Genomic DNA, 12,096 nt, shown 5'->3' with positions numbered 1-12,096 from the left:
AAGAGGATCAATATGCAATAATTGTTTCAAATTTATACCAAATTTGTCAGTATAATATTTATTATTATAAAATTCTTTGAATACACAGCTGGTGTACGGGTTTCAATAATTCTACAAAATTAATTCATAATTTATACCTTTAGAAATTAAGCACCAGCAACACTACGTTGATTTGTCGTTATTTTCCTGTTCTTCGATATATTAAAAATAGGTATTTTTATTACAATAGTGTTGAAAGTGAGCAATTAAATACAATTAGAAATAAACGAAACCACAGACCAAGTAATCACTATAGAGATTAAATGTCATTATTGACAAACTGACAATACAGACTGACAACTTGGATAGTGTTACCTAAGAAGTTAACGATGATAATCGATTTTAAATTAATAATTTGATTTAAGACTAATATAATCTATATGTTCTCCTTTAACCAAATGTTGTCTTTTGTACCTTTATATGTATATTGTATTCTGTATTTCATGCTACTGTATTTCAGTTGAATTGTTTTATATGTCATTGTTTATTTTTGTTTTTGGTGTAATAAAGAGTTAAATAAATAAATAATCAAAAATTAAATAAATATCAATATTTTCGCAGTATAAACAACTATTACATATTTCTTAGGTAATAGTTCTATTTGTACATTAGTTGCACAAAAGGTAATTTTTGAGAGGAGGTGTGGGCAGGAAATGCCAAAATGCCATATATTTACTCGGTTAATACTTTTGAATTTTATTATTTAATTAATTTTTTTTTAATATTATTTTGTATAAATCCTGTATTTTTATTTTATTCTGGGAACCGTTTTTGTTTTTTTTTCTTTTTGGTTTGCCACTTAGAATGACACTCAAGCTTACAGCCCACCTAATGGAAAGTAATAACCGTCGCTTATAGACATGAGCAGTACCATGGACATGACCGAGTATACTTCATGATACCCTCAATAGGTTGCCATTCTTGAGGACTCAGATGTTATTCCTCTGTACCCTGTAAATTCACTGCTATATCCTATCCTTCAAACCGAAATACAGCCATGCAAACATAACTGCTCCACGGTAGAAACACGAATATGACAAATGTGCTCAAGCAAACGACTTTTGTACAGTCTCCTTTTTTTAGCTAAGCTTTGTCAACTTGTTATAATAAATATTTAAAACCTACTTCAATTGAAAAAATGAAATAAAACTTAACTAATTTGGTTTTAATCTCATCCTATTGAAAAAGTATTAACTTGGTTATATTTGACTAAGATTGACTATATTGGATCAAAGTAGCTATAAATTATTCGTTTTAATATTGAGTTATCTGTTGACTCAACTGTTCGATACATCACTAATTTATTTCATTTGATCTATTTGATCGCTAATTTTTTTTTGTCTTAGTATTATCGCACAAGTTTTTAATTTCTAAAATAATGTCGTGATATGAAATAATAGAAAAACTTGCTTCTACTTTTATTATCATTATAGAGTTTCGCAATTTACGTGAGATTTACCGTGCTGTGTTGTGTTTGCTAAACGTGGAACTCTCCACCGGCTGATTTTTTAAATATTTTTATTGTGATTTTTTGTGCATATGTAATGGGTGATAGAGACTGGAGACCGTTTGTTTACGGCGGTTTGGCGTCGATTGTCGCGGAATTTGGTAAGTTACAAAATTAATTAATTTATTTCAAACTAACCTCAAATCTAAATCCAAGTTTAATTTGATTATTTTCGAAGGGCTTTTAATATAATTAATTGACAAATTATAATAAAAATTTTAAGAGAGTCTGTCCTGATGTATTTATAGTAGATTTTTTCGTCAGATTACAGTAATTGCAATATCTACTTATAATTTAACTGTTATTGTTGGTGACCTTTGACTATTTGACCTTTCATTGTTATTTGTCATTTGATATCTATTAATTACTACTCTTTGTAATAATGTAATTAATTGTGGAAATTTGTTATTTAAATTTATCTGTTGTTGTGTAAATATTATTGTGCATGTTTTCATATATTTTTAATTTATCTAAGTCTTTATCTTATCTAAATTGTTATCTTTATAAATAAATACACTTTGTCATGATGTTAGTTCCGTCAGTGGATACCCATAGGGATGGTTGGAGCTGGGATGTATGGATAGGGATACTATTGAAAAGAAAAAAATATTTAAAAATTTTTTTTACAAGGGACTGGGACTTAGAAAATTTTTGATATAGCAAAAAAGTCTGAAACGTTTGGGCTCCTATAATTCAGAAATGGGGCGGTCCACAAAAAATGTCATATTAAATTATAAGTTTCTAATCATTTGTGTGAAATTGTTAAATCAATTTTAATGAAATATTGTAACTGTTTAGGTATTGTTTGTTCCAACTTGAGAGAGTGTAATTTTTTATCTTAATAAAAAAAAATGGATCTGACGATTTTGGATGGAGCAAAATAATTTTTAATCAGTAAGTTAGTGAATTAAGATGGATAAATATGGAGTGACCATGATGAATTCCAAGGGAGAAAATTCAGAGGTCCACCAAGTGGACTATATATATATATATATATATGGCTAGCTTGGCTATATTGAGGCCATTAGGGTAGCTAGGCTTCATTATAACAATTCCTTCCCCTTCCCATTTTTAATATTTTTTACATTTGATCTTATAAATTAAAAGTACCTAAAGTCTACTTCATATATAATGGTGAAACATAATGGACATCTTATAAACTTCACAAATGCACCACCTTTTCTACAATGTTTCTAGCAAATAAATTTCATTTCATTTCATTTCATTAATTTGGTCAAGTGTGCTAATATTGAAAACAAAAACTACAATAATTAAATTTTAAATTTTTTTGTTAAGTTTGTATGTTCAAGGCCTATCTATATCTTTGTTTGGAAAACTTGCACACATATTTGCATAATTTTTTCTTATCTTAAATATTATAATATATAATATACATGAGGATCAGACTGCAGGTGTGAGATTTTCAAATGGCTATATAATCTAAATCAGGGGCAGTCAACCGGTCGATCATGGCAAGGCTAACAATATTTTGCTAATCTTTGCTAATCTAATCTTAGTAATGGAGACTGAGAATCCCATTGCTAGCAATATACCCAACCAGGTCGATCTCCTCACGGTTCTCCCTGGAAACTATCATGGTTAATTCCTGATGAATTCATCATGATGGGCTAATTGGCCTGTTTTCATTCTCTTCGATCACGCTTCACTGGTGCTCCGCCAGTGTATCCCGTTAGTGCAGGCGGGGTTACCATACCATTTCCACCCATCAAAAAAAAATCTAGTGCAAGATGCTCAGATGCAATGCTCACACTAATATAAATAAGTAGTTACTAAAAATAATTTGCAGTTTTATGTATACTTGATATGTATTAAGGATGGTTCGCGAAGTGATAACAACTGGTATGCAAGAATACTGGTTTATTACTGACAGCGCATTAAGTCTCCCATTACTAATATATATGTAGGTAGATATAATTATGCTCATTATTATTAAAAGAGGGTAGCAGATACATCATCTTTCCACCCTAATTTTGAAACCTGTTGGAAAAACAAACAATACTTTATTAGGGTGCCTGTCCATGCCTAATAAGTACATTTTACATCTAATAATATCTTAATACTAAACAAAATAAACTAGGCCTTCACTTAAAGAAAACTGTATAATCTACTTTCTTTCTAGGCCGTTTGGAACGTCCGGGTGACGATTGTATGGTGACTGGATTCTGAATGGTAGATGTAGTTTGAGGTATCTGAACCTCCGGTTCCTGTCCCACCAAATCCTCGCCCTCACGTTCCACCACTCTACAGACATTACCATCAGAATGAACAATACAATCTGCTACGTTTGTGGCTGGCACTTCGTTATCTTCCGCACCCCCCACCGAAGATGTGTTAACCAGGTTTTGCTCATTCAGTTGTTGTGGTAATACTGATACCGTAGGGGGTGGTGAAAATGACGGAGTCCCCTGGCCGTACACAGGACAAGGGTGGATGTTTTGTGGCTTACTTCTCCCATTATCAATGGTTTTTCCGCACTTGTAGTGTATTATTTGATCTAAGTGTCTAACACATGTAGTATTTAGATCATCAATGTGTACCTTAAATAATCTATTACCAATAGTGTCTACAATTACACCTAATTTCCAATATTTCTTTCTAGCACTGTACCAGCGCGCCAATACCCTGTCACCATTTTTAAAAAATCTACTGGGTTTTGCTTTATTCCTGTCGCTGTTTTCACTATACGAATATTTATGTTTTGTAGGCAGTACTAAATCAAGTCGAGATCTTAGATTTCTACCAAACATTAATTTTGCGGGTGATTGACCTGTAGAACAGTGTATGGTGTTTCTGTACTCAAATATATAACCCATTAATTTTTCATTGAGCGAACACTGGTTTGAGGTCTCTTTTAAAACTATTTTTAACATTTTTTTACATGTACGGACAGAGTTTTCCGCTTGCCCATTGCTACATGGGTGGTAAATTGGAGAAGTAATATATTTAATACCATTACTGGAACAAAATTCATTAAATTCTTTACAATTTATTTTGACGTCGTTATCTGAAACTAATGTGTTAGGTATACCGAAAACTGAAAAAATTTGTTTTAATTTAGTTATAAGTGCTTGAGTGGTGAGGCCGGCGCTCATGTGAATACACTCTAGCCATTTTGAGAACGAGTCAATAACTACTAGGTACACCCGTTGCCCTACAGACAGGTAGTCAATGTGAACTCGATGCCAAGGTGCGTGTGGACGCGGCCAGGGCGCGGGCGCGGCGCGCGCCGGTGAGGTACGTACGCTGGCGCACTGCTCGCACGCGCCGCACCAACGCTCGATGTCGCCGTCTATACCTGGCCACCACATCCTACCGCGCGCGTTACACTTCATTTTAACTATACCTAAGTGTGTACTGTGCAGTTCATGTAACATCCGTTCACGCAATGCTGACGGAATTATAACTTTATGACCGCGCATTAAAACCTCATTTTCAAATTGTAAATCAGTCCTACATTGAAAAAATGGAATAATTGATTTACATTTTATTTTACGCGGCCACCCCACTTTCATGTACTTGATTACAGTTTGTAATGTCTTATCTTTCTTAGTCGCCTCTTTTACATTGTTAAACAGTACCGCCGATGAAGCCGCGTCTAAAAAATTTATGGCACAGTATGCGTCATACTCTTTGTCGCTTTCACATATTGTTTCCGAAACCGGTGCACGAGAAAAATAATCCGCAACTACATTTTTTTCACTACTAATATAATGAACAACATAATTGTATGCCGACAAAATAATAGCATACCTTTGCAGTCGTAGCGCGGTCGTAGTCGGAATTCCCGTTTTAACATTAAATATCGAGACTAGCGGTCGATGATCTGTCTTAAGAACGAACGGCTCACTTCGACCATACAAATATTGATGAAAATGTTTCACTCCGAATATTATTGCCGTAGCCTCTTTCTGTATTTGGCTGTAATTCCGTTCGTTCTTCGAGAGTGAACGAGAACCGAAAGCCAGTGGACGCTCGCGACCTTCACTGTCAAGCTGTGATAAGACCGCCCCGAGGCCAGTGGGCCCCGCGTCCACGGTGAGCACTAGCTGCGCCGCCGGGTCAAAGTGCGCCAGCACCCGTTCCGAGGCGAGCTCAGCGCGCACGCGGCGCACAGCGAGCCGCTGCCGCTCGCCCCACTCCCACTTAGCGCCGTCCCGTAGCAACTCGTGAAGCGGGCTCATAATACTCGACGCATTCCGTATAAAATTTCTATAATAATTAATTACACCTAAGAATCTTTTTACTTCAGTAACATTCGTAGGTTTGGGAGAATTCATTATAGCTTTTACTTTCTCTGGACTTGTACGTAAACCATTTTTATCAATTACGTACCCTAGGTATGTAACGTTTTCTTTCAAAAACTCACACTTATCTTTTTGTAATCGTAAACCGGCGTCGTCTAATCTGCTCAGTACTTGTTCTAGCCTTTCTAAATGTTTATCTTTTGTGGAAGCTGTTATACAGATGTCATCTAACCAGATACTTACACCTTCGATGCCCGACAACACTATTTCGATCGATTTTTGAAATACAGCTGGTGCGTTAGCGAGGCCGTAAACAAGTCGCGTATATTTAAATAGCCCTTTCGGTGTATTTATTGTCGTAAGTTCTTGTGAATCGTCTGATAGTAAAAATTGATTATATGCATTTTTTAAATCAATTTTGGAGAATTGTTCACCTCCACCAAGTTTTGCAAATACCTCCTCGATCCTTGGTAAAGGATATTTATCAATTAATAAATCTTTATTCAATGTAACAGAGTAATCGCCGGCAATTTTTACTGTACCATCTTTTTTTAACACCGGTACAATAGGCGTTGCGTAACGCGAATTACTAACTGGAATCAATATACCTAGATTTACCAGTCTATTTAATTCTAATACTACCTTATCTTTTAGGGCAAAGGGTATAGGGCGAGCCTTGAAAAATTTTGGAACCGCGTTTTCCCTTAATTGTAGATGAACTTTAAACTTGTTAAAGCTGCCGAGCTCATCTCGCCATAGGTTAGGGTAACGTTCCAGTAATGTGTTTACATCAATATCATAACTCAAGGTATTAATATTTGTAGTTAACACAAGATCGAAGGTGGACATAAAATCACGACCCAGTAGAGGAGGGCCGGTCGAATCTACTACAAATATTTTCAACGTTTTTGTTTTCTTATTAAATATGGCCTTAGTTACAAAATACCCTAAAGGTGAAATTTTATGTCCATTATACAAACACATTTTAATATTGCTATACATTAATTTATGCATTGAGAACATGTCGTTATACATATTTTTTGAAATGACTGATGCACCTGATCCAGAGTCTAATTCCATGGTCACGAACTTATTACTTAACATCAAATCTATACGTATCGGCTTATTATTAATTACATACCTTAAATTAAAGTTTTGGCACTCGTCACATCCGGTGTCGCTATCCGAATCATTTTTTCCGATTTGATTTACGTAAACATGTTCGTTTTTATTTTTTTTGTTACACATCTTTTTTAAATGCCCTTTAATACCGCACTTTTGACATTTGTAATTTTTATAACGGCACTTATCTTCACTGTGATTTTTCATACCACATACTAAACACTGTATTTCGTGATTATATTTACATTGATCGCGGCTAGCCTGCGACGTCCACGCCGCACGTGAATTCGCGACGCCGCCATTTTTACTGCCGCCACCGCCATTTTTACTGCCGCCACCGCCATTACCGCCGTAATTTCTCCTTGCAGATCCGTACGATAACTTATATATCGCTTCTTCCTTCACAGCCACTGAGTCTGATACGAATGCCTTTGCATCCCTAGCACATTCTGCCTTTTCCGCGATTTCAATGGCACGTGCTAACTTCAACTCGGAAACGTTTTGTTCAAACAATTTATCGCGTTCAGGACCTGGACCCAGACCTAGGACGAAACGGTCCGTGAGATTTGTATCCAAGGCAACACCAAAGTCACAGTAACTTGCTAAACCTCTTAGTCGTGCCGCCCAGTCTCCTAGTGACTCCCCGCAGTTTCTTGTTGCGGAATAAAATTTTGCTCTGTCGGCGAATGAACACTGTTTCGGCTTAAAATGGCTGTCGAGTAATAACACCAGGTTTTCAAAACTTTGCGTCTCCAGTTCTTCAGGATAGGCTAGGTTACGCACTAGACGGTATGAGTTGTCCGATAAATGCGTAATCAATATTGCACATTTACAGTCATCTTTCACATTATTCACTTTTAAAAATTGAATTAATCGACCTTTAAAAATAGACCATTCACAGTTTTTATAGTCAAAAATAGGTATATTTCCTATAAAAGACATTTTTATTGTAGGTAGGATCGTCCTCGTCGCCACTGATATGTATTAAGGATGGTTCGCGAAGTGATAACAACTGGTATGCAAGAATACTGGTTTATTACTGACAGCGCATTAAGTCTCCCATTACTAATATATATGTAGGTAGATATAATTATGCTCATTATTATTAAAAGAGGGTAGCAGATACATCAATACTACATTATTGTGTACTGAACAATTCGTTTGAGACTTCAAAAAGTATGTAATTGGTAGATCACTCAGGGTTTTGTCAGTAAACAGTAGATCTTGGGTCTAGTCAAATCGGCTACCCCTGCTCTAAATTGAGCTAATAAATAATTGATGTTAACTCCAAGGCAATACCTAAGATGTAATTTTTGCTAAAAATAACACAAAAGTTATCTAAGAATCAGGTTTCTATTTCTATTCACAGTTTAGAGCCATGTCATATAACCTTTGTATCATGCATAAAATTTCTCTTTGGCCTATACATATAAATAGAGACATGTTTGTACATAATGTAAGCCCTGACTCACTCCAGCTACAAAATATAAAGGTACCTATTTGGAATATAAAGTAATATGTAAATTAATATAGGTACCTTCCCAATCGACACAACAAAAACTCGACTCCAGGTTCAGGGGCAGAAGATTGATCCGAGACATGTGGAGCTGCGGTATACGGGCATGGTGGACTGCTTTATAAAGACATCGCAGCAGGAAGGAGTCAAAGCCTTGTATTGTGGGTAAGGGTGTGTCCATTTTGTGTCATTGTGGTACACACAAACCACTTCAGTGTTTGTTGCCCTTTTATGTTTTTTTGTGTGTTGTTTGGGTTTATTTTTGTTGATATGTATGTAAATACATAGATAAATTAATTATTTATCTAAGATACTAATTATGTCCATACAATCAACAATGTAGTTGAGGTGTTGTTGATTAAATTATACATTATGGTAACATCATTAAATTAATGCATGCGCCATCTTGTCAATTAATAATTAGAATAATAATAAAAGCATTATTAAAATATGAAAGTCATATTCAAATAATACTATATATATATATATATATATATATATATATATATATATATATATATATATATATATATAGTGCGCCACTTACTCTTTGTCTTTTTTCACAATGTCCTGAACCCAAAGGTTGTTTGGAAGAGATTGCTTAGCGATAAGGCCGCCTTTTGTATCACTTCTCATTAAAATTAACTGTTTTTTTTATAAATGATGCAATAAAGTGTAAATATAAATAAAATAAAATAAACTATGTGATGATGATAACACCAGTGACAAATCAAATTTTTTATCATTATAGTTTATATCCACGATGTACTTAATATAAATAAATGCAATTCTATAGTACTAGTTTCACATAAAAGTTGTTTAAAAAGGTATAATTTATTACAGCATATGGCCGGCAGTACTGCGGCAAGCTACATATGGCACTATAAAGTTTGGCACGTATTACTCCATGAAGAAGGCAATAGCGAAGCACCGAGCCGACGGTGGCACCAAGGAGCACCTGCTGACCAATACATTTTGTGCAGCGTTCGCTGGAGGCCTGTCTAGCGCCATTGCCAATCCTACTGATGTATTAAAAGTTCGAATGCAGGTACTTGCTGTCACATATACTTTTAATTTTGCATTGAAATTGGTGAACTGTTGAGGTTTGTCTCGTAATAATTGGTCAGCAAGGGTTGGCAGTACGTAATTGCTACCACTATTAATATAAATATTTATGTTCCACTCTACACTCTTATGTTGTCAACCCTTGTGACTATCAAATAATATGCAACACAGTTTTAATATTATAATAGTAAAGTTACTGAATTTTTTTTTTATGCAACTTCGAATGGCAAACATGCTAACGGCCCATCTGATGGAAAGTGGTAAATGTTGTCTATAGACACAAACAGCACCATGGAAAAACAGTATACTGTACTGTCTATGATACCTCCCATGTTTTTCAATTTCTGAGGACTAAAGTGTTATGCCTCTGTATTTTGTAGTTTCATTGCCTCATATCTCGCTCGTCGTGTGGTCCCTGCATAGAATAGGCCACCCCTTCCTTTCCCTTGAATGTCGTAAAAGGTGACTAAGAGAGGGCGAGAGATGGGCAGCACTGTCCCTCTTAAAACATAAAGCCTAATTGCGGTTGTCAATCCACCGTTGCCAAGTGTAGCAACTACTGGCAAAATCCCCCAAAAGATAGGCTTATGTTCTGGGCAGTTAAAGGCAGAAGCACAAATAGAACAGAGGTATCCAAGCAGATGATTTTTTGTACAAGGTCTGCATCTAGTAAAAATATATTATTTATTTTAATATGCAGTAATTTTCTTGTTATAAGTATTTTTTTTTTTAATTTGTTTACGGCTGTACAATTAGTAGCTCAGTAACAGAAGTATACGACACGAGTCTTCAACCAAATTAGTTATCTGAGATTTTGTTTAATCGCTTTTAGGTAGTCCATCGTTCTGGCCCATTAGGCGTTATCTGTTCGGACATTGTACTGTTTTATTGTAGCTCATTAATATCCTATTATTTAGCACAGTGATTCTCAACCTTTTTTTTTTGTTGCGGCACATATTTAACGATTTCAAAATTTGGCGGCACACAAAGGAAAAGATAAAAAGTATTTACTTATTACAACACACTGCGTAAATAGTTTATGACAAAAATTATAAATACTTGCAATTTGGCGGCACACTTTTAAAATTTGGCGGCACACTTTTAAAATTTGGCGGCACACAAAAGTGCCGCGGCACAGTGGTTGAGAATCACTTATTTAGCAGGTATTTGACATACTGCCATATGTCAAGCTGTTATAATATTGGTAATTTTTTTATAAAGAGATTTGGTTTGTTATTGTGACAGAAAACGGTGAAAGGTCGCTCGTAGTCCTTCCGCGGGTTAGGAGTGCCGTTTGCATTCGCTTGATTTATTATCTAGTGATGTTTTAAAAGCCATCTGCGGCCAACAGCATAGAGTGTTTTCTTTTATACAACTTAGAATGGCAAATAAGCTGACGGCCCACCTGATGGAAAGTGGTAACCGTTGCCTATAGACATGAGCAGTACCATGAACATAACAGAGTATACTGTTTCGTCCGTGATACCCCCCATGTGTTGCCACTCCTGAGGACTCAGGTGTTATTCCTCTGTACCCAGTAAATTCACGCCATATCCCACCTTTCAAACCGAAACACAGCCATGCAAACACAACTGCTTCACGGTTGAAACACGAATGGGACAGAGGTATTCAAGCAATCGACTTTTGTACAAAGTCTCCCTCTGGTATCTCTCTCTATTCGAAAAAAGGAAGAACATTTGATCGTGTGGTCCCGGTATAGAACGGGCCACCTTTTCCGTGGGTGTCGTAGGAGGCGACTAGGGTCGGGGGATGGGCAGCAGTGTTGTTTTGAAACTACACTGCCGGTGTGTGGTGAGCGGTGTGTGGTGGGCGGTGGCCGCAGACGGGCACGGAGCGCGGCGGCGTGGCGCGGTGCGCGGCGGCGACGTGGCGGCGCGAGGGCGCGCGCGGGCTGTGGCGCGGCGCGGGCGCGACGGCGCAGCGCGCGGCCGTGATCGCGGCCGTGGAGCTGCCCGCGTACGACGCCTGCAAGCGCCGCCTGCTGCCCGCGCTCGGCGACGCGCCGCCCAACCACCTCGCCTCCAGCCTGCTCGCCAGCCTCGGCAGCGCCGTCGCCAGCACGCCGCTCGACGTCGTCCGGGTCGCTATACATTACATCACATTACATCGCAACACATCGCAATACAGCGCATTACATCACATCCACATCCACATCAATACCCACATCCACATCACCATCCGCATTCACATTCACATCCATATCCGCATCCACATTCATATCCGCATCCACATCATCATCCGCATCCACATTCCCATCCACATCCACATCTACATCACCATCCGCATCCACATTCACATAGATAGATAGATAGATAATTTTATTTGCATTACTTACAGCACACAAATTACAACATACATACACAAAAAAAAGCGAGATAACATAAATGGCAAAAAATACATAAAACCAAATGCAACTTTCGTTTGTGAGTGTGCCATAGCTATACAAAATGGCCACAACTCAGTTTATTGCTTCGCCCTCAAAAAAGCAAAGCACTGATATTCTGTTGCGGCCAAAGGGAATAGGGTAACAATAAAATAATACTACCAGATTATCCGTACAA

At 37.0% G+C, this 12,096-nt stretch overlaps 1 protein-coding gene across 1 annotated transcript; it reads left to right on the top strand.

Moving 5' to 3' along the window:
• Window positions 1-1,324: 1,324 nt before the first annotated feature.
• Window positions 1,325-11,982, top strand: LOC128200906 (mitochondrial uncoupling protein Bmcp-like). The gene is made up of 4 exons (XM_052895786.1): window positions 1,325-1,647; window positions 8,467-8,614; window positions 9,293-9,497; window positions 11,358-11,982. The coding sequence occupies exons 1-4, from the start codon at window positions 1,584-1,586 to the stop codon at window positions 11,841-11,843; spliced, it is 903 nt and encodes a 300-aa protein (XP_052751746.1). The 5' UTR covers window positions 1,325-1,583; the 3' UTR covers window positions 11,844-11,982.
• The last annotated feature ends 114 nt before the right edge of the window (window positions 11,983-12,096 follow it).

This window comes from Galleria mellonella, unplaced genomic scaffold (genome assembly GCF_026898425.1).
Source record: "Galleria mellonella isolate WM207_F2 unplaced genomic scaffold, CSIRO_AGI_GalMel_v1 utg31042, whole genome shotgun sequence".
NCBI lineage: Eukaryota > Metazoa > Arthropoda > Insecta > Lepidoptera > Pyralidae > Galleria > Galleria mellonella.
The sequence above is the reverse complement of the archived record's forward strand: the minus strand, read 5'-3'. Positions and strand labels throughout refer to the sequence as shown.

What these genes read in the sequence shown, in the direction of transcription:
- LOC128200906 (XM_052895786.1), top strand. Translation starts at nt 1,584, where the DNA reads ATGGGTGATAGAGACTGGAGACCGTTTGTTTACGGCGGTTTGGCGTCG. An exon ending in GTCGATTGTCGCGGAATTTG is followed by an intron (nt 1,648 to 8,466) that starts GTAAGTTACAAA and finishes AAATTAATATAG; the next exon opens with GTACCTTCCCAATCGACACA. An exon ending in TATTAAAAGTTCGAATGCAG is followed by an intron (nt 9,498 to 11,357) that starts GTACTTGCTGTC and finishes CGGTGGCCGCAG; the next exon opens with ACGGGCACGGAGCGCGGCGG.